General features: G+C 55.9%; 3 protein-coding genes across 7 annotated transcripts in view; 1 reads left to right on the forward strand and 2 right to left on the reverse strand.

Annotated features, from left to right (window-relative positions):
* Positions 1-532: 532 nt before the first annotated feature.
* On the forward strand, positions 533-10,473 carry GPAT2 (glycerol-3-phosphate acyltransferase 2, mitochondrial). Its single transcript, XM_039872574.1, is given in 21 exon segments — positions 533-656; positions 790-903; positions 1,577-1,650; positions 2,037-2,141; positions 2,384-2,512; positions 4,708-4,807; positions 5,151-5,284; positions 5,605-5,704; positions 5,812-6,024; positions 6,360-6,479; positions 6,627-6,709; positions 7,017-7,135; positions 7,813-7,883; positions 7,953-8,211; positions 8,294-8,442; positions 8,562-8,639; positions 9,098-9,219; positions 9,310-9,430; positions 9,527-9,592; positions 9,817-9,872; positions 10,198-10,473. Coding segments are annotated over 21 exon segments (2,406 nt in total). The 5' UTR covers positions 533-593; the 3' UTR covers positions 10,328-10,473.
* Positions 10,474-10,601: 128 nt separating this feature from the next.
* LOC120610266 (fumarylacetoacetate hydrolase domain-containing protein 2) lies at positions 10,602-17,795 on the reverse strand. 3 transcript variants are annotated; one of them, XM_039872568.1, is made up of 8 exons: positions 17,614-17,794; positions 15,689-15,939; positions 14,415-14,631; positions 12,332-12,391; positions 11,976-12,138; positions 11,113-11,221; positions 10,937-11,024; positions 10,602-10,818 (listed from the first exon to the last, which is right to left on the reverse strand). In XM_039872568.1, the coding sequence occupies exons 2-8, from the start codon at positions 15,931-15,933 to the stop codon at positions 10,756-10,758; spliced, it is 945 nt and encodes a 314-aa protein (XP_039728502.1). In that variant the 5' UTR covers positions 15,934-15,939; positions 17,614-17,794; the 3' UTR covers positions 10,602-10,755. The 3 variants fall into 3 exon arrangements, with proteins under 3 accessions (XP_039728502.1, XP_039728503.1, XP_039728504.1); XM_039872569.1 differs by lacking the exon at positions 10,937-11,024 and having other exon boundaries at positions 10,742-10,932; positions 17,614-17,795; XM_039872570.1 differs by lacking the exons at positions 10,602-10,818; positions 10,937-11,024 and adding an exon at positions 10,827-10,936.
* A 2,130-nt stretch (positions 17,796-19,925) lies between these two features.
* Positions 19,926-26,740, reverse strand: part of KCNIP3 (potassium voltage-gated channel interacting protein 3) — a 58,994-nt gene continuing 52,179 nt past the window's right edge. For all 3 annotated transcript variants that reach the window (XM_039872571.1, XM_039872572.1, XM_039872573.1), the window contains 4 exons: positions 23,724-23,831; positions 23,038-23,142; positions 22,345-22,407; positions 19,926-21,788 (listed from right to left, as the gene is read on the reverse strand). In XM_039872571.1, coding sequence (XP_039728505.1) covers positions 21,741-21,788; positions 22,345-22,407; positions 23,038-23,142; positions 23,724-23,831 — 324 coding nt within the window. In that variant the 3' untranslated portion in view covers positions 19,926-21,740. The remainder of the gene's footprint in view (positions 21,789-22,344; positions 22,408-23,037; positions 23,143-23,723; positions 23,832-26,740) is intronic.

The raw sequence follows: 26,740 nt of genomic DNA on the forward strand, positions 1-26,740 counted from the left end.
TCTGTGTGGCATGTCTGTGTCTGACTCCCCAGTACCTGGCCCACATGCCTGTCATAGTCGGGTAGGTAAAGTGCCATCTTCTGGTATGGAGGGGAAGAGCGGCTGAGCAGTACCTGCTGGCCCTGTGGCGATGGCCCTGGTCCTCTTTGATAGTTTCATGACTCCGTCCTGCTACCCAGCCTTGTTCTTTCCCTCTGCACAGAAGGCTCTCAGCCTCTAGTATAGCCCCCATGTGTGCTGGGAGATGGCAGGGTGTGTGTTGGTAAGACAACCCATCTCCTCCATGTTAGCTTCTGCTTGCCCCTGATTTGGACACTGTGATCTTTTGAGGACAGCTGCTCCTTGGAGGGACTCATTAGGTATGGGGCATGGCTTTAGTCCGAGCCACGTTCCAGCTCAGTTTCTCATCACTGCTGGCCTGGGTGTTGGCTGTCTATCCTTGGGATGTGAATTTGGGGGTCACCTCAGGAACCCCTGCTTGTGGCCCAGACTCCAGTACCCGCTCCATCCTTCCATCTTTCCCCAGGTCAGGTTCCTGTGGTGAGAGAGAGAGAGAGGTAGAAGTGGCCGGTTCTCAGACCTTATAGGCCCCCATGGACAACATGTCTGGAGCCAGACTCCGGACTCAGCAGAGGAGCCGCCAGAGTGGCCGGGAGGTAGTGCGGCCCCTCCCATTCCCAAAACACCCTCTGCCCTCCCACCTTCCATCCTGTGCCCCTAACTCCTGGAACCTCCCTTCCCCTGCCAAAGACTTTGAATCTTCTCATTTCTCCATGTGGCCTTTTACAGACCAGTCTGTGGTCCTCAGGCTTGGGGATGAAGCTGGAGGCTGTCACCCCTTTCCTGGGGAAATATCGCCCCTTTGTGGGTCGCTGCTGCCAGACCTGTACCCCCAAGAGCTGGGTTAGTGATACAGGCTGGGCCCCACCCTGGGGAGCTTGGGAGTAGCTTGGTTGTGGGAGCTATGGCTCCGGGAAGCAGCTTCCCTTATGTCCTATGATCAGCCTTCCCTTCCCATGCTTCTGCTTTTACCTCTTGAGAATGGAGGCACTGGTCCCCGTTGTGCTGTTGGCCTGGGGCTGGGTCACAGCCCTGGGGGAGCTGGGTGGGGAATTGCAAAGGGGCCTGCAAGGAGGTGGGGCATGGCCAGAGGGCTGGGGTCTGACCAGGCCTGCACAGTCCTGTTCAGTTTGGGGGACGCATTCACTCAGTCACTCAGCACAGGCTCAAAGACCTCCTGTGTGGCCACGCCGTGTGCTGGTGCTGATGGGACCCGGGTTCTTGTGGAGACCCGCTACATGTCCTCTGCTGTGGATGAGAGACCTACTTGAGGCTTTAACACGCTGCTCTCGGAGAGGGTGGTGCTGCAGAGAGTGCAGCCCTTCTCTTTTAACCACAGAGCCCTTTTTCCTGAGTGGGCATCAGAGTCTTTTGGGAAATACTGTGCTACAGTCCTGTCTCCTGGTGGACACAATAAGCCATCAGTCAGAGCCCTCAGAAGACAGAGCAGGGGCTTTCTTTTGCTGGTGTGCGAAGGCTACCCAAAGACATGCTGTCTCTGTCCCCTCTTGGGCAGGAGTCCCTCTTCCACAGAAGCATAATGGATCTGGGCTTCTGCGATGTGATCCTAGTGAAGGAGGAGAACACCAGGTAGTCAGAGCCAAAGGCGAGTGGGTGGGCCCTGCTTTGTGGTGTCACTTTCTTCCTCTCAAGGGAAAGAAGGACTCCTCCTGCCCTCTGCTCCGTACACATAGGCGTGGAGAGGCAGGCTTGGAGCTCCTGCAGCGCCTCCTGTGAGGGTTTATGGGCTGTCCACAGTGTGTCAGTCCCTGAGCCTATACCCCACTGGGCGGGGAGGGTCCGGCATGGGGCTCAGATGGGCAGGTGCTTCCTCATCCTGCACTGTGATAAACCAAACCCAGGCATTTCTGGGTCATGGTACTGGGGTGTCAGCCCTTCATGGCATACCCTCAGTGGGCCCTAGTGGGGGTGGGCCATCTGAAAGATCTTCCCCCTGCTCTGGGGGCTGTGCTCAGGTTTCGGGGTTGGCTGGTTCGGAGGCTCTGCTATTTCTTGTGGTCCCTGGAGCAGCACATACCCCCCTGCTGGGATGCCCCACAGAAGGTCATGGAAAGCACTGGGTAAGGATGCAGGGAATGGGGTTGGGCTGGCACTCTGGGACCCTTGAAAGGATGACAGAGGCTCTAGGCAGGGGGGTTGACAAGGCTGTCTTCTAGAGTGTTAGCTTTGTCTGGGGCCCTACTTTAAAGATTGAGAATGAAGACTGGAAGGTATGCCCTGGGGAGGCTGTATGGGGCTGAGGGAAGTGGCTTGGGGGACCTTAGGCATGTCACAGCCTGACAGCACTTCTCCCACATCGTAGGGTACAGAACGTCATCTCAGGGAGGGCTCCAGCAGGGGCTGGGGAAGGCCAGGTACCCGATCTTGTGAAGAAAGAGGTACAGCGCATCCTGGGCCACTTCCAGACCCCACCCCGCCCCTTCCTGCTCAGGTAACTCTGTGCTGAGGGACACTCATCCTTAGGCTGGGGCCTCTGCCCTTCTGGAGAGTGAGTGTTGATTGGGCTTGGGGAAAGACTAGATTCTTCCCACAGGGAGCCAGATAGTGTGTTTACCAGAGGGACCGACCTTTTGAGGACAGCTGGCTCCCAGGTGGGACCAGTTGGGTATGGGATGGGGCTTTGATCTGAGGTAGCCCCCAGCTTCCACTCAGTTTCTCACTACCGCTGGCCTAAGTGTTGTCCTTGTGTCTTGGGGCTGGGAATTTGGGGCTTACTCCTAAAACACCTGGTTGTGGTCCAGACTCTAGTACCACCTCCAACCTTCTACCTTTCCCTGGATCAGGTTCCTATGGAGAGAGGCAGAGGTGGCTGGTTCCCTGATCTTAAGGGCCCCCATACCTCCTCTTGCATTTATCCTGCTGTCCCCACCTGCCCCTCCCATATTCATCTGCACAGTCTGAGCCCCTCTTAGATGCAGGTGCTGTTCCAGTGGGAATGAGGGTGCACAGGTCAGAGTGGACAGAGATGCACATGGCTGTAGGACAGTGAAGGCTGGGGTTGAGGGTACCTGAAGGAGAGGAGGTGACTTGTAAGCGAGGAATGAAAGGGGTTAAGGAACCAGCCTTGGGGTGGGGTCAGGGGTTGGAGAGAGGGAACAGTCCTACTAGCAGGAATAGCCTGAGTAATGGCCACCGGAGAGGGCCAGGTGTGCTCATGAAGCTGATGTGCCTGGAAGCTGGCCAGTCAGGGAGAGAGCTGTTGGAGATGAAATGAGAAGTAGAAGGGACCGGATACACAGGGACACACAGGAAGCTTGGATTTGATTTCTGAGTGCAGTGACAACTAGTGAAAAGGTTTTAAGCAGAGAATGATAACACGATTAATTGGGATCAAGAGTAGAGAACAGAAGATGGTATGGGAGGCTGTTTTGTTAGTCCACGTGAGACATGGTGACAGCTTGGACAAGTTGGTCCAGGTGAGGTGACAATAGAGGTCGGAAAAAATGGATTGAGAGACCAGTGTGAAACTAACAGGACTCACTGATGGATTGGAGGTGAGGGTGGGGCAGTGAGGGAAAAGGAGAGCCAGTTTCTGGCTAAGAACCTGGTGGTGTGGATGGAGGGGGCAGGTTTGGGAGGAGTGAGTCTGGCCCACAAAGAATGTTTTGGATATAGTGTTTTAGTGCTGGTAGAGACACCCAGGAGGCAGTTGCTTATGTGAGTCTTATATGAGCTAAGCAGAGAGGCTGGGGACAAGGATGTCTATTCGTGAAGCTTTAGCACATGGACGATGGTTAAAGCCAGGAGATGAGCAATTCACAGAGGGAAAGGGCACAGGGCTGTGCGTGTCAGACTCAGCTGTCCTGGCAGTGCTAAGTCAACTGAGCAAGGATAGGAAGTAGCGGGGGGGTTTGTGACCTCGACAAGCACTCCATGTGAAAAATGTTTGACTTCATTGAGACTTCCAGTCCCATGACCTGACCTCCTTACAGCGGCCATCAGCCCTTCCTGGTGTAGCTTTGATTCCAGGGTTCATCATGATTATAACGCCCCTGCAAAGGGGCCAGTGGGCGCACCCCAGCTGCCTGCTTTCTCTGTACTGAGCAGCCAGATGTTTCTAGAGGAGAACACAGCACATGGAAGTCCTCCCAGGGGCACTGGCTCCTCAGCCTTACCCACTGCCAGCGGATGCCCCATCTCAGGCCCTCAGATGAGGACATGCTGCTTCACCACATCTCCATGCTGCCCGCATCTGTGCTTCCGGCCTCATTTAAAGCCCACCCCCTTCAGTTACCCTTTCCTTCTTGTATCACTAACTCCTCCCTTTTCTTTCACCTTTCTCAGCAGTTTGCAAAGAACAAGCCAGGTTAGGCCTGGAGACAGTCTTGCTCCTCTAATCTCCTTTGGGGTAAACTGAGGCAGGGAGCTTGTCTGAAGTTGATGTGAGGCAGCTGCACCACAAGCTCTTCCTGGGGGCATGTTAGCACTTGCAGGCGTGGGCTCTGGTGTCAGGCTTGCCTGCCAGTCCCGGCATCATTTCTTAGCTTTCTCTACCATCAGCAGCTTCTGAGCCTCGCTTTCCTCTTCTGTAAAGTAGGGACAGTAACAGTGGCTCTCTGAGATGCTGGGGGCCCTGCCTCGCGGGTGGTGCCACCACACCTCAGACTGGGCCCCGCCGCTCTCCAGGCTGTTCAGCTGGGTGGTGCTGAGGGTCCTGAACTGTCTCTTCCTGAACGTGCAGCTGCACAAGGGCCACATGAAGATGGTCCGTAAGGCAGCCCAGGCGGTAAGCCACCCTACAGTGCGGGTGTGTGGGGGGCGGTTGGCAGGGCAAAGCTCAGTCAGGCCCTTGGTGAGACCAGCCCCATCTGCTGGTGGGAAAACACCCTCAGGCCTTGCGACCTCTTCGTGTCTCATGGCCCTCCTCCCATGGGGCTTCCCCTAACGTCTTTCATGGTCTTAATAACCATTACGTCAGCGCACTGCCTTAAAAGTTGTCGACAGCTCCTCTCCTTTTGGGAAATGTCCTTAGAGGAGGAACTGCCCAGGTGGGCCCTGTGTCCCTCTGTGGCCCCCTACGCCCTCAGGGTGGGGCAGGCTGGCATGTCCCTCTGGCTGTCCCCCAGCAGGGCTCACCACTCGTGCTCCTTTCCACCCATAAGTCGCTCCTGGATGGGGTCCTGCTGCCCTTCGTGCTGCTCTCCCAGGGCCTGGGTGTGCTCCGCGTGGCTTGGGACCCCCGCACCTGCTCCCCTGTCCTCAGGTAAAAAGCTTTGTGCCTCTAGACACACATGGGTGAAGTCCCCAGCTGGGGCACTGCATGTAGGGATGCAGCTGGGAGGTGCCAGCAGCAGCCCTTATGGGCCCTCTTCCTGGCTTCTTTGCTCTCAACCAGTCCAGCCAGCCAGTCCAGCCCATGGGCTCAGATGGTCAGCTCTGGTTTCTAGGCCCAGCATGGCTTCAGAATGTTCAGGCAGGACCTAGGCCAGCCCTGGGTGAGCTGAGGCGCTCATTGGCCTCCTTCTTGGTCCCATCTCCTGAGTCCCTTCTCTCATTAGGTTCTCTTTGCCCTGTGCCCCACAGAGCTCTGCTGAGGAAACTTGGGGGGCTTTTCCTGCCCCCAGAGGCCACCCTGTCCCTGGATAGCTCTGATGGAGTCCTTGCAAGGGCCGTGGTCCATGCGGTGAGTGCCCCCAGTGATTGTGTGTTTGGCCAGGCCAGGGCATAGGGGCCTGTTGCTGCTCTGGCCTTGATGCTTGCCTCTGCCACTATCTCCCCACCTTATTCCAGGCTGTGGAGCAGCTGCTGGTCAGCGGGCAGCCCCTGCTCATCTTCTTGGAGGAGCCCCCCGGGACCCAGGGGCCTCGGCTGTCAGCCCTGGGCCAGGCCTGGCTGGGACTGGTGGTGCAGGCCGTCCAAGTGGGCGTTGTCCCAGATGCTATGCTGGTGCCAGTGGCCATCACCTATGACCTGGTTCCAGATGCACCATGTGACACATACCATGTGAGACCCTCCTGCCCCTTGGGATCCCATGTAGACACTGTCTCCAGAAAGGGGGCACAATATTGTGTCCTGTGGCCAAGTGACCCTCAGAACTAGGGTCAGGGGGTACAAAGGAATTCTGCCTCTACTGTCATCTTCCCGTGGTGCTGCCCAGGCTGCTATAGTCACTTGTTTCATCCTCAAAAGACTCTGCTAGGGAGAGATTTCTCCTGTTTCATGGATGAGAAAATGAGCTTGGAGAGGTCCTGGTCATGTGCCAGTTTGGGGTCAAGATGAAGCTGAGCAGAGAATGGAGCCCCAGGTAGGCAGCTCCCTCAGCCTCTCCTTCCCTGCAGGCCACAGCCCCACTGGGGCTGTGGACAGGAATGCTGGCTGTTCTGAGGAGCCTGCGAGGCTGCTGCCGTGGCCGCCGGGTCTGCGTTCGTGTGCACCTGGCCCAGCCCTTCTCCCTGCGGGTATGGAGTCTGTTGGGAGGACCTGGGGTCTGTCCTGGAGCTTATGGCAGCCTGGCCGTCAGAGCCGCTGCAGGGAGAGCCTTGCCTATCTCCATGGGCTGTGTGCAGGCTTCCGGGCCGGCCACCTGAGAGCCTTCTCTTGGGCAGGAATATGCTGTCAATGCCCGAAGCTGTTGGGGCAGCAGACAGACCCTGGAGCAGCTGCTGCAGCCCATCGTGCTGGGCCAGAGGTAGGGGTAGGGGAGGGTGTGGGGCTTGGGCATGGCAGGTGGTCCTTTGGCTCAGACCCACAGACATCTTCAGTTCCAGCCTCCTGTCATTAGATACTCTGGGCCACCTAGAACAGTGCCTGGCACCCCTTCTCACCTCTAGTTTGAGTGTGGGAAATGGCAGAGACCTGGAAGTGGCTGGGGTTATAGGAGCCATCATGGCCCTGGGGCTGTGCTGGGACAACACCCTCACTTTTGAGAAAGCTCTCGGCTGCCCCATGATTGTTTTGGGTTGGCTTCCCTCATCCTGCGCCTGTCTCTGTCCCAGCACTGTTGTTCCAGATACCGAGAAGGAGCAGGAATGGACCCCAGTGACTGGGCCCCTTCTGGCCTTCAAGGCAGAGGACCAGCTCCTGGTCAGGAGGCTGAGCCGTCACATCCTGAATGGTGAGGAATAAGGTCTGGGCCTCTGGGGGGCTTCCTAAGCCATCCCTTCTCTCTGGGTCAGCGGGGTATCAGGGCTCTCCATTCCAAGTGGCTTTCTGTACCTGAGTCTCCCTCCTATGAGGCTCGCTTGGGATACGTGAGGAAGTGGGGCCGCCAGGGAGGACACAAGGGAGCCACTAGTGAACGTGCATAGCCAGCCACCTGAGCTGCAGAGGGCAGATGCCTGGAGGCCACCCATCATGGCCCTGCCCTGGGCTCAGCCCTTCACCTCTCTGAGCCTGGGTTCCTGAGCTGTAAATGATGACTAATGGAATGATGCACATGAGGGACTTCACACAGTACTTGGCACAGCATGATGGTTACTGCTGTATTCTCAGATGTCCCTCTGTGGCACAAGCTGGGTTAGTGGGTAGGCCTAGGGGAAGCAGGGAAGGTCTCCGAGCACCTGGCCTGTCTCGGTGTATATTTGATGAATGCCAGTTCTCCACTGGCAGGGTGCCCCCACCCACCCCCCAGGACCAGTCATGCCTGCTCCCCTCTTCCCTGGAGTTGTGTGGGGGCAGTGTCTGCTGCCAAGGAGGCAGGGGATGACTGTTTTGGCCTGCACACTTACTGGGTGATAGAGAACTGGCTGCTGGGCCTAGGCCCCTGACCAGCACCCCTAACCTCGCCCGCAGCCAGTGTGGCGAGCTCTGCGGTGATGAGCACGGCCATTACAGCAACGCTGCTGCTGTTCAAGCACCAGAAGGTAGGCACAGTGTGGCTGGGCTGGGGAAGGGCGTGGCCCTGCTACTGAGCCCTGGTTCTGCCTGCCCAGGGCGTGTTCCTTTCGCAGCTCCTGGGGGAGTTCTCTTGGCTGACAGAGGAGACGCTGCTGCGGGGCTTTGACGTGGGCTTCTCAGGGCAGCTGAGGGGCCTGGTGTGGCACACGCTGAGCCTGCTGCAGGCACATGTGGCTCTGCTGCGTGTCCACCAAGGGGACTTGCTGGTGGTGGTGCGGCCCGGCCCAGGCCTTACGCACCTGGCTCGCCTGAGCGCTGAGCTGCTGCCCGCCTTCCTGAGCGAGGCCGTGGGTGGTGAGTCCTGAGGGATTGGGGTGGGGAGTCGGGGGTCAGGCGAGGGGATGACTTCCTTCCTCATGCCCCGTCCCCTTCCCAGCCTGTGCAGTGCGAGCGCTGCTGGCAGGCAGAGTGCCACCAGAGGGCCCCTGGGAGCTGCAGGGTATCGAGTTGCTGAGCCAGAATGAGTTGTATCGCCAGGTCCTGCTGCTACTGCACTTGCTGCCACAGGACCTGCTGCTACTGCAGGTCAGGCCTCCCACCCGCCAGCTTGGCCTAGGTGCCCCCTCGGTGCCCTGAGCCCTGCTCCTCTGATGCCCTGTCGCTTGGCTATCTTGAGGCCCCATGGACTTCTTCTTCATCCCCAGCCTTGCCAGTCTTCCTACTGCTACTGTCAGGAGGTGCTGGACCGTCTCATCCAGTGTGGGCTCCTGGTTGCTGAGGAGGTAGGCAGGGCTGCTGGGGACAAAGCTCCTGCCTGGGCTGGCCTCCCTCAGCCTCACATCCTGAAGGACAGCTGCCCCATGAGTGCTGTGGGGGTGGGCTGCCAGTATCTTGGCCCCCGCCTCTGCCACTAAGGCCTTGTGACTTGGTGAACGACTGGCCCTGGGCCCATGTGTGTATCATGACAGGACTGCACAAATGTACTTCTGAGGTTCTCTGTATACCTCTTGCCCCACATTTCTTGTCCACAGGGCTATGGCCCTTGAGTGTGGGTGCCTACTTCTTCCCACCCTGTAGGTTGGCTCAGCCAGTCTGGCATGCTCCAGGAGACTCAGGCTCCCTAGGTCTGTTTTTATTGCTTCCACCTCCATGTGCCTGGTCCACGATGTATCTGGTCTGGGGGGCTCAGGGCTAAACCTTAGCCAGGCTGACAGGGTACAATGGCAACCCTGGCCCCCAGACCCCAGGATCCCGGCTGGCATGCGACACAGGGCGACAACGTTTGAGTGCCAGGCTGCTGTGGAAACCGAGTGGGGACTTCACCGATAGTGACAGTGATGACTTCGAGGAGGCTGAGGGCCGGTACTTTAGGGTGTGTTGGGAGAAGCCACCTGGGGAGGTGGCAGTGGGGACGCTGTGGGAGCTGCCCTGACCTGGCCTGTACCCCTCCAGCTCAGTCAGCAGTCGCGCTGCCCCGACTTCTTCCTCTTCCTCTGCCGCTTGCTCAGCCCGCTGCTGAAGGCCTTTGCACAGGCTGCCGCCTTCCTCCCCATGGGCCAGCTGCCTGACACGGGTGAGGTCCACACCCCCCTGGCTGTCCTCACGGAGGGGCTGAGAACATGGGGCAGGGCTCTCTGCCTGTGCCCAACCTACACCCCTCTCCCTGCAGAGTCAGGCTACACAGACCAGCTGCTGCAGTTCCTGCGGGCCACTGCCCAGGAGGACGGGTTCTTCGGTGAGTCCTGCCCAAGCAGCCAGCCCAGGAGGCAGCGGGTTGCTGGTGGCTGCTGCCCCCTGCTGAGCAGTGACAGCCCCAATCCAGGAAGGAGAGCTGTGGCATTGAGGACCCTTGGGTGCGGTCTGAGCCCTACCTTGGGTGGCTCTTCTCTACAAGAGGAAGAGAAGCCTGTGTACATTGCTCTTGGCCCTCCCTAGAGCTCACCTCCTCCTTCCTTCTAGAGTGTGCCGACTCAGGTCTTGCCATCAGGGCTGTCTGGACCTTCAGAGACTTGGGGGTGAGAGGGCCAGTCTCAGCCGCTGGCTGTCCCCCTGCCTCTTCCCCAGCCTGCACCCTGGTAGAGCTGCTCAGGGAAGCCCACCTGTGCTCACCTAGGATGTCCTCAGTGTCTCCCAAGAATAAGTGTGGTGACAGGAGCTGGAGGCAGCTTGACAGTTTTCCTGCCCCTTGTGGTCCCCCAGGGCACCGCCTTGCTCCCCTCCCATCTGGGTACTGGGGGTGGCTTGAAACAGCATTTGTGTTCAGACCCTGAGGCTGGAGGGGCCAGAGGTCTCACTGCAGGCCCCCATGGTGAGCACTCAGAATCCTTCTTTGTGGCCCAGGTGCTACAGCAGAAGCCCAGCCCTGCAGGCCCCATGCTACATCTGTCTCCGACGTTTGCCAGCCGGGACAATCAGGAAAAGCTGGAACAATTCATCCGACAGTTCGTTTGCGGCTAGAACTGTGGGGTGAAGCCCATGCTGAGACTTCTTGCCCCAGAACATGGCCATGTCCTGAAGCCAGAGGCAGATGTGGCTGCACACCCTTGGCTGGACTATTAAATTGTTGAGTTTGACTGTCCCTTGTCGTATCTTGCTTTCTTCATCCTTTGGTGTGATAAACAGGACCGGATGTGTCCACTTCCCAGGCCCAGTGGTGTCTTTTTCGTGTGTGCATGTAGCACCTGCTCTCCTTCCCCACCCTGTGACAACACTCTCCTGCTCCCTGAAACAAACTGACACAGTAGTAGAAGCAGAGCGGCTGCTCTGGCCTGAGAATTTTATTGAAGAGAACTCCATGTCACCTCCCAGATGAGGAGCCTGGAGGGACTAGTGCTGGGCTGGTGAGTGGGAGCTGGTGCCCACCTCCTGTCTTAAGTCTGGGGCCTACAGCCAGAGGCATCACACCACCTTGTTGATGATGACGCCCAGTTCTTCAATCTCACACTGGACTTCATCACCCTTCTGCAACAGAGTGGCCGCCAGCGTGTCAGTCCTGTGTCTCACACATGCATATGCATGCACTTATGCCTGGATTGCTCAAGTCTGGTCCTTCTCCCTTTCCTCCTTATAGCCAACCTACCTTGAGAAAGACAGGAGGTTTCCTGAATACACCAACACCTGGGGGAGTCCCCGTGAGGATGATGTCCCCAGGATAAAGAGTGACAAACCTGGGGCAAAAGGGCCAAGTGAGACCAGGGGCAAGATGCCACAGCCAGGAAGGAGGGCTCAGCTCAGCCACGGGCTCTGCTTGCTTACCGGGAGACCCAGGCGATCAGCGCCTCTATCCCGAACACCATCTGCTTGGTGCTGCTGCTCTGGACCACCTCTCCATTCACGCGGCAGCAGATTTTTAAGTTGTGTGGGTCTGAAATGCAGAAACACCTCCCTGGGGTCCTTCCTGCTTTTCCTCAACTCCGCCTGCAAGTTGTCACTTGGGTGAGTTCAGGAGGGGATGTATCCCAGACCTCTCAGGGGAGACAGAGTTGTCTTAAAAAAGCCTGATGCTGGCAGGGGCGGCTCACCTATCAGTGTCCTGGCTAATTACATTTCTTGTTTTACACCCTCACAAGCACACCCATAGAGTAGCTGGAACACAATCTAACTTCGCTGTCACTGCACAGGGTGGTGTGAGGGTTGGTCACCCAGACATGCCCCCACCCGAATGGCAGTGCTCTGCCCTCTGCACCACTGTCTCCTCCTGGTCACACTAGCTGGCAAAGTCCTGTTGGTCCTCTCCATCTCCCTGAGTGGTGAATGCCTTGGGCTTTGTGATAGCCATTCTGTGAGGCTCAAGGGCCAGCTTTGCTTCCAACCTACAGACTCTCCCAGATGGTGGTGGCTAGAGGAAGCCTGACGTGTCACTGTCACTTGCTTTATGAATGTGGATTCACCACCTCTGCGCTGGGGTCCTCTAGGGGGTGAGGGGGACATGGAAGGAGGCCCGCTGAGAACTCATGGCCCAGGTTGAGACTTGTTCCCTCAGGAATCAGTGAAAGGCAGCTGGGGAGGGGGTTCTCTATGGAGCCACCCCACACTCCCACTTTCTGGCTGCTTTTTCTTTGCTCTGCTATATCTGTGCAGACCAAGAAGAGTCATCATGTGGGCTGTCAGAGACCTACCTGCTACACTGTCCTTGGTCACCAAGGCAGGGCCCAGGGGGCAGAAGGTGTCAAAGGTTTTTCCCAGCAGCCACTGCTTTCCATTACGTCCCATTTGCCAGTCACGAGCACTCACGTCATGTGCCACAGTGAAGCCGGCCACATGAGCCATGGCATCTGTGGCCTATAGGGGATGGGATTTGGCCAGACTGGAGGTTAGATCATGGTGACACCAAGCCCTATAACAAAGCTTTATCCCATACTAGGAGCCAGAGCTCACCAAAAGTGGTGGGTGAGGGACAAGGCAGGTGCCCCAGCAGCTAGGGGCCAACCACCTTCCAGGCCAGGGACAGTGGGCACCGCCCCTTCCACCTCACCTTGATGTGCTTGCCTGTCTTTCCAATGACCACGGCCAGCTCCACCTCCCAGTCCACCTCCTGTAGGGTGGGAGAGGGGCAGTGAACTGTCTGGCTCTGGTCCTGTCCCTCTACCAGCGGGGATGGCCACTGGCCCACAGGTCCCAATTACTATGAACCAGAGTGGAGGGGGCATGACTCACAGCCCTGTAAACTCAGCGAGTAGCAGGCAGCACCAATGGATGCACGCACAGCTCCCATATGACTAGAGGAGCAACATTTGTCTGGCGATTGAGTTTAAAAGTCACTCTAGATACTTCCAAAAAAAGATGGAGACCAAGTAATAATAGCTAATTCTACCATGCACCAGGCACCATTCTAGTGCTTCAACGAATTAACTCATAGGATTAAAAAAACCAACATGCCAAAAGAAAATGTGGGCAAAAGGCTTGAATAAGCAATTCACAGAAAATACACGGGGCCACAGAAAATGCAAACAAGCTTGGCCTTCCCACAGCTGGCAAAGTGCTGTAGGACACACAACCCACCCTTCAGACCAGCTGCTCCTTCCCGTGGTCGCAAGTGGAGCCGCCCTGGTCTCCTGGTCTCTAGTGCCATCCCCACTGGCCAAATTGACACCATTTTTTGGATATCAAAAAGAATGTAAATGATGGATTACAGCTTTTTGGATAAAAATAAAAATCAGGAATACACAGTGATACCAAAAAGAAAGGGGTAAAAAAAAGAGGGAGGCGGCTTTTCTTCACAGAAGGACAGCTAATCAAGAGTAGAAGGCATGACCAAAAAAGTCCCCTCTCCCTACCCCCAGGGCGATGATGGAGCCAGGTGAGGGTACCTGGGGGCCCTGGTGAAAACCAGGGCAGCAAGATAGTCACAAGGCTCAAACGCCACCTGGGGACCTGCTGAACTGCCAGTACTCTGGTGGGCAAACTCACGGCCTACCTGACAGAAGCCTCCCAGTGGGGTGCAGGGTGAGGATCAGCCTCTGCTACAGATGACATTGGCATCCCCCAGACTTCCATGTTAAAACATAACCCCCAATGTGATAGCATTAGGGGTGATCACGTCACAGGGAGAGCCTCCATGAATGGGAACAGTGTCCTTATCATAGAGACCTGAGAGCCCTGGCCTTCTGCCATGTGAGGACGCAGTGAGACGACAGCTCTCTGAAGCAGGAAGCAGCCTCACCCTGCACCAAACTTGTCGGTGCCATGACCGTGGCCCTCTGGCCTCCAGACTGTGAGCAACAGGTGTCTGCTGCTGAGCCCCCATCTACCTCGTGATGGCTGCTCGAAAGAACCGCGACACCATGAGCTCTGATGGGAATGTTCCACCTGAATCTAACCCTGAGGACAACCAGACAAATCCAGATTGTGGGGCAGGCTACGATACTTGCCCGGACTCTTTAGTCAGTTTCCCAAAGGACAGCAGAGAGCAGGATTCAGAGGGCAAAGGTCTGCAAAGCATGGCCTGTCTCTGTGGAACCCTGCCCTGTCTGCTCATTACATGGCAGCCACGGCTGTCTTCACACCATGGTGGCAAAGCTGAATCACTGTGACAGATACTGGCCTCCAAAGTCCAATACTGACTATCTGGCCCCTTGAGAAAAGTCTGTGGGTCCCTGTGAGCCTGCAGGTCACAGGCACTAAGGAGACAAACCAAACACATGTGGTCTGACCGATCCCAGTCAACGAACACATGAAGAAGAACCAATACCCACACTAAAGTCCTCTTTGGGAGTGATGGGAATCCCTGATTGTACTACTGTCAGAGCTCATTCATGTTAATTTTCCTGGTTGGGATAATGATATCCTGGTCACAGGGGACCCTGTCCTTATTCTCAGGGGATGCATGCAGAACTTTATAATTTTCTACAGTGAAGGTGCATCACTTTTGTAATCCAAATGGGAATAACGGAAGGTCTTTCTTCTCTCAATTTCTTCCCTGAGGCCAGTCTCACTCCTTTACAAGCCCTGGAGTTTCTGTTTAATGCATACTAAGTGACAGCCAGCCCTCAGGGCTGGCTGCTGCACACCTTGTGATGGGCTGCAGTGGCTTGAGAGGGCAGTGGGGAGGCACTGACCTGGCTCTCGGGAGGGAGGACGATCTCATCGTAGGGCCCCACGATGGAGCTGCCAAACTTGCTGAAGATGATGGGCTCCTTAGGCACAGGAACGTTCTGTTCCTTGCAGTGGTCCACGTAGTTCATGCCCACACACACCACCTTGTCTGGCCGCGTGACTGGAGCCAGGAAGGTCACTTCTGCCCGTGGCAGGACTGGCAACTGAGCAGCCAGGGCTCTGCAGAGACCAGGGCAGGAGAGAGGGGCTGCTGGGAGTGGGCTGCAGTCTTGCGGTGCTGGGGAGGTACTGTAGCACCTACGAGTTTGGCTGCTTTAAAAGCTTCTAGATCTCTCAACCGTCAGGGTAGAAGTCGAGGCCCGCTGTCACCCTCTGACATGAAGTATTGTCTGTTGCCCACCCAGAGTGGGTGACACTTGTCCATGTGAGGGGATTCAGAGGTGCATATGAAGTGTCTGGAAGGGTCTTTCCCTCACCCCTTCTTGTTGCCCTACTCCAGCCTTAGGGACACACTGTCCTGTGTAGCTCTTCACAGCAACTACATATATTCTTCTTTGCCCATCATTTTGTGTGAATGACATCACACTATATACACCTTATTAAAAATATACACATTTTAAAGACCTTGCCATAACGGTCTTTTTGCATGTGGTTGCACATTGCTGCACTGCAGCGACACACCCAACTCCCTGCCGAGGGACACGAAGCAGGTCCCAATCTTGAGAGCATACAAAATGTGGGAAACATCCTCACCAAGACTGCATGCTGGCACCCATCTGCATCCCTCCCAGTCTGCAGTGCAGAGGCTGTCTCGAGGTGGTCTGCTTTGCTGTTCATTGGCACCTTCAAACCAGATGCCGCAGGGAAGTCGCCATCAGATCCAGCCCAAACCCAGGTACCATCTTTAAGAAAACCTCTTTGTAGCCCTCTCTGCCCCAAGGAGCCAAGAGCCTACTCACCCCTGCCCCGGCTTCCCAAGATGCTGCTAGGACCCAAGGTCCAAGACTCCTCAGGTGGGCATCATCCCCAGCAGTGTCATGAAACAAGAGTTCTGGATCCATCACCAAATCTGTGGCCTTGGGCTAACCAGGCTCCCTGTGCCTTGGTTTCCCCCTCTATAAACTGAGGCTGCTGTCACATAAGATTTCTAAGGCTCTTCACTAAGAGAACAGGTGAAAGAGCTACCTGCTGGTTCTGTTGCTAGGCAGGGATGGAGGTCGGAGTGGGGAAAAGGGAACAAGGTCATGACTACATAGTGCGCTGCTGGCTGATTTACCTTCTCGCCACTGAGAGAGTGGTCTCTCCCTGCTCCAGGAACTCCGTCATTGTCTTGGGCAGTGTGGGGTCAAAGGTGTTGAGGTTGATAAGCCCCCCGCCATTCTCTGACTCCAGGCCCAGGTGAGGTCCTACCAGGTGGGGTGCCTGGAACTGCACTAATCTCATGTCTCTGGAGGGTTGAAAGGGCCATCTCCGAGCCTGCAGCAGAGCCGTGAGCAACCTTCTCTTACTAGAGGACAGCATCAGAGTCTATGGAGGAAAAAGTATGTTCAGGGGACAAGTGGAGCTGGGCACCACCATCAGGATCCCTGAGGTTCTTGGAGCTGCAGCCCAAGTCCCTGCGCCCATTGGCCATCCTGGCACACCATGTGGAAGTGGTCTAGATTTGTAAGTTATTTACTCTGTCACACTTTACAGGGTGACTTTTTGCTCAATGTGCATAATGAAATCTCTCTAGAGGAGCGACTACTTCATGCCAGGCCCTAGGCTAGGTGCCAGGGTGTCCAGCATTCCTTCATCTGGTGCTTCCTAAAAGTGTACACTGTACCTGGCACCAGTGCTGCACTGGGCAAACAGCGCAGATCAGACACACTCAGCCCTACCATTCTTTCAGGGGACACTGATGTTAACAATGATGGCGTAAGATTCAGCAACTGGGACTCCTGCTGTGATGACAAAGGGCCCTGCCTAGTTCCTTGAGGAAATGATGCTGAGCTGGGCAGGGCTAAGATGAGTAGGACTAGGAATCAGGCAAGTGATCACTGGGGAAAATGGCATCACAGCTGCCATGAACAATTTTTTTTTTTTTTTTAGGCGAGGCAACCCTTGGTTGACCTCATAGATTGCAAGGACCTTGTCGGCTGACAATCCCTTATTTTTTATTTTTTATGCCTACAGCACCTGGTCTTCCTAGGTGGTCTCCCTTAGCTTCTGAGATCAGATGGGATCATGAACAATTCTTTAAATGGCAACTGGACCCTATTACCCTCTGACTTAAAATGCTTTCCACTGCTCACATCGCCAAGCCCGAACCCCTCAGCCCCAGCCTTCTAGGAGCAGTCCCCACCTGTCTCTCCAGACAGTACTTAGTTTCTCCTGCTGGAGCATAGCTGCCTGAGGGAAGAGGCTGCAGACAGAGGGCAGCGCTTGACCTGACAGGCATCATTGGGCTGTCGGCCTCTCCAAGTCCAAGGGTCGCATGGGTCTCTTTCACTGTGGAGCCCACAGTGGCCAGCACTATGCCTGGCACACGGACAGCTCTTAGCTACTCTCTGCTGAATGAACAAATGCCTGCACAGGGGCTTGACTTTTCCCCACTTGGGAAACCTTGGTGACTGTCAACCTCAGGAAGTGCAGCTATGCTCTCCCTCCTCAAATTACCTGGAAGGTATCAACAGGGCTCAGGTCCTGTTTCAAGTTCCAGGCTCCAGTCAAAGACAAATATCTTTCTCTTGTTTTGTTTCTAATCTAAGTCTGGCCTTCAAACAGTTCTTTCCCTGCATGGTTCCTTGCTTTTAAAAATTGCCCTTTAAGTTCAGGCACGTGGAGGTCGCCCCAGACTCCTGGTCCTCACCCAATGATTCGATCTGCCTTGTTCAGTTAGAGATGCATGAGACCCAAGTAACCGACCTGGCCACCGTGCTGGCTGATGAGTCTGACCTGAAAAACGTGAGGTGGAAACGGCACTAGCATCGCAGCTCGACAGACGTGTGTGTACCTGGACGGCATCCCACCGTCCACTCGCACGGGACCCTGAGCTAGTCCCTCAGTTTCCCTACATGCCCAGCTTGGTCCCCTGCACTCAGTGGGCGCTGACGAGGGCCCGTCTGTGTGGTCAGAGCCGAGGGGGCCCAGGGTCCAGCCCTGCCCTTGGCGGGAGCCTCACGCGGAAAACGCTGCCGGGCCGGCCCGAACCTGACCTACCTGGCTGCGGCGGCCGGTCGCACGGGCGTCCCGTGCTGTCGGGCCAGGCTCGCGGGGCGGGGGAACTGAGGTCGGCAGGCACCGAAACACTGGTGTCAGATACCAAGGCCGCGAGCCGCTCAGGGAACCTCGGACGCAGCCCGTCCCGCGGCTCCTCTAATAAGACGTCTGAAGAGGCGGCGCTCCCTGGTGACGTCACAGGACGACGACCAATAGTAGGGCGTCTTCCGGTCCCGGAAGTGACGTATGGGGCAGATGGCCTCTTGTGGACCATCAGAACTGTGGGTAGGCCCGGCGCCTGCGAGTCTGCTTATTCCCTTGTCTCGCGCAGACCCGGGTGCAAGCGCTTCCTAAGGCGTCGCGCTGGCCTTCCCCGCGTCGGATCCCGTCCCTGGGCTGGGCACCGTTCCGATCGTTGGGCAAATGCTGTGGAAGAAACTAATTATAGGGTGCTGGTTGACAAAGACAGATCTGTCTTCTGATGCTGGTTTATCATTGAGAGAGGTGATGAGGGCACCCATTTTACTAGGGGGCACCTGAGTCTGTAAGCTTTGCTCAAGATGACGCAGCGAGGGGAACCAGCATTCTTGACCCCAGGTCCAGCCTTTTACGCCCACATTCACTTTGGCCCTGCTGGCTCTGCTAGCGGCCACGGGCACCCTTTCCTGAGCAGGTGGGTCTCCACCTGTATCCCACTTTCCTCTCCATTCCCGGAACCCTGCTCAGCTCGCACTGCATTCCCTTTATGACCAGCTGGTTCAGACAAAATCCATGCCATTGTTGCCGCCCCGGGCAAAACTAGATTCGAACTTGCTTCCAGTGGAGGGAGTAATCCAGATTCCTAGATACTTCATATTATTGGAAACTAAAGTACCTATATTTTAAAATGTTAAACCTTGCATTTCTGGGATAAACCCAAGTCTGTCATGAGGTTACATATATCATGTATATGTTACACTGTTGAAATGAGAATAGTAACATTCTGATTTTTACATCTTCGTGTATAGTTGAGAATGTCCTGTAATTTTTCTTACCCTATCTATGACTGATTTTTTTAAAAATCCTGGTAATAAAAGCCTTCTATAAAACCGAGAGAGAGAGAGAATGAATGGGACTTGGCTTAGACCACATGAGTCTTGTGGCCCAGGTCAGGACTAAGGTCTGGACCCTGAGCCCAGGGCTCCTTTTAGACTCCTCATTGCCACTCAGCCACATGGAGGTGTGCACAGCCCAGCTGCCCCTCTACACTGAGTGTCTGGGTCAGGAAGGTGCTGGGTAGATGAGTGGGAAACAGATGTACAAATAGTTGGATGAATGGATGGATCCCTGGGTGGATAGATGGCTTTCTCTCTACTCTGAGCTCTATGGCCATCATGAAGTGGGTGACTCAGTACTTACACCACCCTGGAGCCACCATCCTGGGTCCATTCTTTAATGGCTGAGAGGTCCTAACACCTTTCAGCCCAGCTTCCTCATCATGCCCATCAGGCTGTGACCAGGGTGCACAGGCTCAGCATAGTGGCCGGCCCGTGGCAAATGCAGACCATCCCATCCCAGACAGCAAAGTCAAGCTCCCTTGCTCTAATTGTGCCGAGGCCCTGGAGCTCAGGTCGGGTGGAGCCTTTAATGTGTGTGTGTGGTGATGGAAGGTCCTGTCCTCTACCCTCCCGGCTACTGCTGAGATGCCCATCAGCCAAAGCTAGTGACCCATGGAGGCTTGGGTCTGCATCATTGTGAAGATGCTGTCACATGGCATGGGGTCTGGCCCTTGAACCACTGCCAGACCCCCCCAGAACCTCCCTACTCGCTGTGCCCGAGTTGGGGATCCCCCTCCATGCCTCTCCCCAGGCTCTCAGTTCTTTCTCCTCCCCTGGCATAACCCTCACTGAGTTTACACTTTTGAAAATAAAAGCAGGGAAAGAAGATGTCTTTAGGCAAATTCTGCTTCTGCCCTGTGACCTGACACTCCAGCCAAGGGGGACATGCAGAAATCACTTTCTGGAGCTGGTAAAGAAAAATGATCTGAGGACAAAATACAAATGGCACTTCCAGAAGGCACTCCACCCAGCAGGCTCTGTGTGGAGGCTACAGGGCTGGCGTTTCCGGTAAGGGCTCCCAACTGTATACAACTCTGCTTTCGGTGACATCATGCCAAGAGCTGGAAATCGAGTGTGGAATCTGGCAAATGCTACAATATGGGGATAGTGGAACATTTACCAGCACAGCATTGGGCAGGAGTTGTGGTAAACAGCAGGGAGGGAGGGGCAGGGCCGAAGTCCAGAGTCAGGACAGAGCCAATGAGAGTCCCTCTCCTTTGTCAAGTTCATTTTATTAAAATATACAGGACTGAATATTGGTGGGCTCTGAGAACAGGAACCTCCCTTCCAGGCCATGCCCAAGGGAGACACTTCTGCCATGCAGACATGCGGCCAGTCCACATCCCAGCGTAGGGGACAGGCCCCTCCTGGCTGGACATGCAGCCAGGCTGGCTGAGACCAAGGGGGCAGGGGCATGGTGGTGATACCCTCCTGTGGTTTTGGCCCCTGAGAAGCAGAGCTACACCAGCTGAGAGGGCCAGGCTGGGTGGGGGGACAAGATCCCTGAGCCAGGGGAAGCTGATGCTCTCCTGAAGGAGAGGAGAGGGACCCCCCATCAGACTAGAGATGGGGTGTCAGTGCAACTCCAAGGGGAGGATCACCTGTGTGTGGGTGCCAAAGGGACCTCGTGGCCGAACCAGGCCAGTCTCCACAGCCTCTGCCATTTTGTCCTCCCTCACAGAGCCCTGCCCACCCTGGGGCCAGGCCTGAGCAGAGACAGGGTGGCAGCCAATGGAATGTATGGATGGAAGTGTCCCTCAGAAGGGCCCGTGCTGCCATTCTGTCTTCTGGAGGTCCCTGTGAACCTGCCACTGGCCTCAGGTGGAAATTGCCCCATCCCTAGGGCAGAACCCAGCCAAGCAGCATCCCAGAGTTTGTGCTTTTGAGTGTTGGTGACCTGGGCTGGGGATAGGCTTTGAGCCCCCACTGCTCTAAAGCACAGAATGGACCCCCAGGTTCCTTCCCTGGGTCACCTGTATCAGGGCTGTTGGCATCCAGGCCTCGGCCACCAGGAGGGCCTTGTCTCGGAGAAGCAGTGTCCTCAGCTCCCTGTGTGGGCTCCACCGGAGCTGCTGGGGTGCTTGTGCTTTTTGTATGGGGTTGGGGTGAGCCCATGTGGAGGAGTAGCCACACTGCTGCAGGACCCTGACCAGGAAGGAGGCTCAGCCAAACTGCTCGGCCAAGGGAGACAGAGGCCGAGGGCACAGAGGGAGGAGAAGCCCTTCCCAAGCCTGCTGGCCACCTGGGCTCCCTGGCTGCCAATCCCTGAGCCACGTTTCCTCTTCTTGGGACTTATGATGACCTACGATGACCTATAATGACATACAATGACCTTAGGGCAAACAGTCTGGAGACTGAGGGGTGGGGGCAGCCCTGCTACTGTATCCCCACTGAGCCACACCTGGGCAGACAGTCCCCCTCACATTCACCACCAGGAAACCTGGCCCTGGGCCTGAAGGGCCCCCTTCCTGGGGTGGAGGGAGAAGGGGGCCCAGTGGCAATGTGGTTAGTGGGCAGGTTGTGGCCAGGGGGCCAAGGAGGCCAGAGCAACCCCAGCCTGGCCCATGGTGCTGGGAACTGAGGGTGGTAGGAGGGCAGGGCGTGTAGGCTCACACAGGAGGGGCTTTAGCTCTGGAGACTGGACCCCACTCTCTGCAGGGGAGCTAAGCGCTTTCTGCTCACACCCAGCGGCTGTAGTCACGGCTCCTCCAGCTGCCCACCCCAGAGGCAGCCTCCCCCACCAGCCTGGGACAGGGCTGGCTGGGGGTGTGTGGCTCATGTCACCTGGACCCAGATCCCAGCCAGCTGCAGCCTCTCCCTGACCTCTGCCCCCTCTGCTAGCCCATAGGAACGGCATGTGTGTATGTGCGTGTGTGCGCATGTGCATGCGTGTGCATGTGTATCTGGAGCAAATTGTTCACTTTTTGCAAATGTATTAGAAAAAAGTTTCTCGTAGAGGCTGCTCCTCCCAGGACTGAGGTTCTTTTGGGGGCTGTGGTGGCAAGGCCCACGCGGGACCCCTCATGGGTCCTAGATGACGTTCTCGAACAGCTGCATGGAGCTCATGATATTCTCGTCCTGCATGGGGAGTGGATGAACGGTCTGGTCAGACCCTGAATGGCCAGGGTGCAGTAGGCCTACCATTGGCCACCTCAAGCAGATTATTGCCAGGGACCCCTCTGTCTGTGTCCCTGGTTGGGGAAGCCAGCCAGGCACAGTCCGTCTTTGCCCCGTGCTCAACCACAGCTCATCTGGGAGTAGCTGGCTCACTGCCAAACAGGCCTCCAGGCTGGACACCCAGATCGAGGCCAGCACCAACTGAAAGGCTGCTCTGGGAGTGAGGCAGGTGGCCAAGGCCCGGTGTCCCCCCACCCCGAAGGGTGCTTTGCAGAGGAGAATCAGCAGAGCTGGGAGGCTCCAGGTGCTTGTCCCCACCGTGTGACCCTACCTGAGGGCCATAGGACCTCATTGCCCTTCCGTTGGCCCCATGTCTGCCCCTCCAACTCCAGGCATGCAAGGGCAGGGCTGAGGGACAGTGCACTCAAGTGGGCTGTGGCTGGCAGGAGTGGGTGGGAAAGGCCTGGGACTGGCAGGGGCAGGACACTGGGTGTTCTCAACCTTTGATGCCACCTACCTTCTGGCAGGTCTCCAGGAACTCATCAATAGTCACCACTCCGTCCTGATTCCGGTCCATTTTCTGTAACCCAAGCCATGCCCTCAGTGTGTCTGTGTCTCACCAGAAACAGCCCCTGCCCCAAGCCTGTGCACATAGCAGTGGGCGGGCTCCCTCAGGTCAACCTGTTCCCTCTGTCCCCTACCCTGTATCCCGGCCACATAAAGTGCCTTCCTCAGCCACCTCCTACCCCACAGATGACCTCTCCCCACCCTAGCTGCTTCCCATCCCTAGCTGCTTCCCATGCCTCTTGGGGTACTTCCTAGAATGCATCCTGACAGGCAGCCAGGGCAGATGGAGCAACTGAGGCATAAGAGGGCCACATGTCCCATAGACACAGTGGGGTCACCCCAACCCACCCTTCTCACAGACAGTTTCTGGGGGAGGGGCTGGGGGAGCTTCTGAAGGTACCAGAACAGTGGCCTGGGTGTCAGCCCTCCCAGAGACAGATACAGCGGATTGGGAAGTGGGATGGTGTTTTAATTCGTTCCTCGGGGTCCTGACAACCAGCCAGGGGGGAGATGCCAGTTTAACCGCTTCTGGGAGCCTTCGGGAGTGGGGCCCAGAGAGGGGAGGGGCTTGTCTAGGGATGCTGGAAGCAGGAGCCCCTTCCTCCTCTGCTGCCCGTCCTGCATACCCAGGTGGGGCGCTCACCTGGAAGAACCTCTCCACGTGCTCCAGCGGCGCATCCTCCCTCAAGAGGGGGTAGGTGTGCCGGCCCATCATGTCATAAATGGACTTCATGATGGCCAGCATCTCCTGGAGGGGGCGGATGGGCAGGCATGGGTCTGGCTGCAAGGAGCAGGGAGTGCGAGGGCCCAAGGGAAGGGGGCTGCATCAAAGGGCAGAGGACCCCTCCAGAACAGCTCTGAGTGAGTGCGAGGGGCCCCCATCCGCTCTGCCCAGTGCCAGCTTCTGGATGTCCAAGAAAAGCTGGAGATAGATTTTTAAGTTCAGTCTCCCAAATGTGAAACTGTGGCCACTCTTTCATATACAAAATATGTTTGGGCCAAAAATCTCAACTGTGGCCCCTTGGGGTGGGGGTCCCCACATGCCTTAAGAGACCATACTGCCCCTCGATTGGTGGGAGCCAAGGCTAGCCCCCCCCTCAGCTTCTCCACCTGTGTGTCCCCCAGGCCCTCCCATAGGCAGGGATGACACGAAGACACTTGTTGAACTGGATTAAAATGTGTGCGGGACACATAGACCCTAATCCCCACACCTAGGAGACCAGGACAGAGAGAACCCCTTGATGGCTGTCCCCTGCCTTGTCTCTGGGAAGAAAAGGAGTGCAGGACAGCCCAGGCAGCAGCAGACCGGCCACATCCAGCCACCCGTACCTCTCTGGTGATATAGCCGTCCTTGTTAATGTCATAGAGGTTAAAAGCCCATTTGAGCTTCTCCTGGACCGTTCCTCGCAGGAGGATGGAGAGGCCAACCACGAAGTCCTGAGAGGGAGGGAGAGAGGGTGCGGGGTGACAATTTGACATCCAGGTTTTATTTTCAGTCCCCTGTGATGCTTCCACTGAATTCATAGCTCTAGAGTTTCCAATACAGAGTGGGGAGAGAGTGTCCATCAGGTCGGCAGTGTGCATGTGTGTGTATATGTGTGAGAGCGTGCACATGTGCATGTGTGTGCACATGCATGTGTCTGTGCATGTGTGAGGGGATGCATGTGTGAGCATGCGTGCACATACGAGCGCACACATGTGAACATGCATGCACACGAGTGGGTACATGTGCACATGTGTGACGAGCACACGTGATAGGTGCATGTGTGTTGTGCACGCATGTGCATGTATGAGGGCATGCATGTGTGAGCGTGTGTGCGCATGCGAGTGTGTGCATGTGATCGTGTGTGCACAAGAGAATACACATGTGACGGTATGCATGTGTGAGTGTGCATTTCCGCACGTATGATTAGTGCATTGTGTGTGCATGTGCATGAGTGCATGTTAGTGTGTGTGTGCACACGTGTGATGAATGCATGTGTGTGCACATGTACATATGAGCGCATAAGTGCATTGTGAGGGTATGCATGTGCGAGCATGCATTCACGTGTGAGTGTGCATGTGTGATCATGTGTGCACATGAGTGCACACATGTAACTATGCATGTGTGCACGTTCACACATGTGATGAATGTCCGTGTGAGCACGTGCGTGTGTGAGCATGCATTCATGCACACATGTACATGATTGCACATGTGCGCACGAGTGTTGTATGTGTAAATGTGTATGTATGTGTGGGTGTGCATGTTCATGTGTGTGCATGAGTTCATGTGTAAGTGTGCATGCATATGTGAGTGTGCATGTGTGTGTGAGTGTGAGCATGTGTGCATGTGCACGTGTGGCAGAGATGGCATGGTTGGCTGATACTGATGTTAGGGTGCTTCAAAACATCCAGCTTCAGAAGCTAAGCTAACAGAGCTCAGTTCTGGGGTCAGGACAAACCTCTGATGGTAGCTGATACTAATGTGACAAGACAGAGATGTTCCAGTGGCTTCCATATGGAAATGTCAGCTGTTGTGTTACAACAGCTGGTGTGATGCAAGTCTTTCCCTCCACTTCCCGAAGGCTGGTGGGCTGAGCCCCCTGCCCTGCAGGATCCTCCAGGCTATTCAGAAAGAAGGGGAACAGAGAAGGCCTGTCTCAGAACCGGGTGGAGGGTGGCAGACCGCAGAGGGATGGGGCCACACACCACAAGGCTTAGTCCTAGCTCAAACGTTACACTTTCTGAGTCTGAGGAAGCTTGTGCCATGCAAGAGAAAGACTAAGGGCAACAGAGGAAAACAATCTGGAAGCAACAAAATTATTCCAGGGGGAAAATTGAAGCAACACAAATGGTTAGATTCAGAGATTGGAAATCTGACATCTCTAAAATAAGAATAGGAAGCTATAAAATGGGAATAATCAAGAACAAGAAAGGGGGGTGAAGAGGCCCGCTCTGGAGGGACCCCCCACTTGACAGCAGGAGTGCCAAGAAGAATGGAGGACATGGAGGGAAGCGAGTCGAGAAGAGAAGCCTTCCTAGAATGGAAGGCTGCGTGTGTGTGTCCAGGGTCTGCTGAGTCATCAGTGTCAGCCACAACGCCTGCAAACAGCCCACTGTGTCACCTGCAGGCACGTATCATAATGACATTTCCAAAACCTGGGTGCAAAGAGAGGATCATACAAGCTTCCAGAGAGAAAAAGCAAAAGCAAAGAGAAACACAGAATCAAGTCCCGCACACAGTGCCAGGGATCAGCAGGCTTTGCCTTTGATAGCAACACGAGGGGCAGGAAGCCAGTGGCATGATGGCCACCATCCTGAAGGAGCACCGCCTCCCACCAACACGTCAAGCAAGAGAGAGAACAGAGTGAAGACATTCCCAGATGTCCAAAGCCTTGAAAGTCACCTCCCACATACTCTCTGTTTCCCAGGAAGCTGCTGGCAGCTGTGCCCCTGAAAACAGAGAGTAAAGCAAGAAAGAGGGAGGTGACAGGAGTCCTGAACCAGGAGATGCAACACAGGAGAGAGACGAAGAGTTCCACAGGTGGTGCTCAGTCCCAATGGAGGATGAAGCTGGGGAAGCATCATCAGGGGGGTGCCGGTCCAGACAACTGGGGAAGGGTGAGTGAATGATGAGGTCACAGACCCGCCCGAGGAAAATGAAAACTCAAGGCAACTGTCAACGGCAGGCAGAATCAAAATGTGTGCAGGGAGGGGAGTGTCATCAAAGCTCAGCGGGGCTCAGATTCACATGCTTGGGGTGATCGAGAGTCCTTGTCCACTCTGCATCCTGTAGCTCTGTTGGAAGCCAGAGGATGGGAAAAACTTATGTATGAGAGGCCCCAGTCCTCACCATTGCATCCGAGACTGGACAGCCAGGAGGAGAAGTAGAGGCTCGCTGCTGGGAGATGGGGAGACAAAGAGTGACAACTGGCTAAAACGGGACGGCGGTTGCCTCCTCGGGTGTGTGTGGGTGGTTAAGCGCTGTTTTCCAAGGCACACCCTGGAATCTATGGGTCTCTCAAAGGCATGGGTGTAACAAGTGAAGCGAATGCAAGCGTGACTTCAAGGAGAAACCATGTGATACTTCCTGCATGCCCAAGTCGAGGCAGAGATCACCCCCGCACGATTTACTCAGCAGTGGACGTCAGAGCATCTCAGGTCACATCACTCCCTGTTCCCTGGGGACTGGCACGCTTTCCCCGTGGGAGGTAGAGCCATGGAGTCCCGCAAGGACCCCCTTCCGTGTAGGCTAGGGGAGGGGCTGCTGAGTGGAAGCCCTCATGCTCAGCCACGACTGAGGAATGTCCCCTTCCAGTGTCTCTGAGCATGTGTGTGGTATAGCAGTGACGGCGCCTAGGGAGAGG

The sequence above is a fragment of the Pteropus medius genome, unplaced genomic scaffold (genome assembly GCF_902729225.1).
Source record: "Pteropus medius unplaced genomic scaffold, Ma_sr-lr_union100, whole genome shotgun sequence".
In the NCBI taxonomy this organism is placed as follows: domain Eukaryota; kingdom Metazoa; phylum Chordata; class Mammalia; order Chiroptera; family Pteropodidae; genus Pteropus; species Pteropus medius.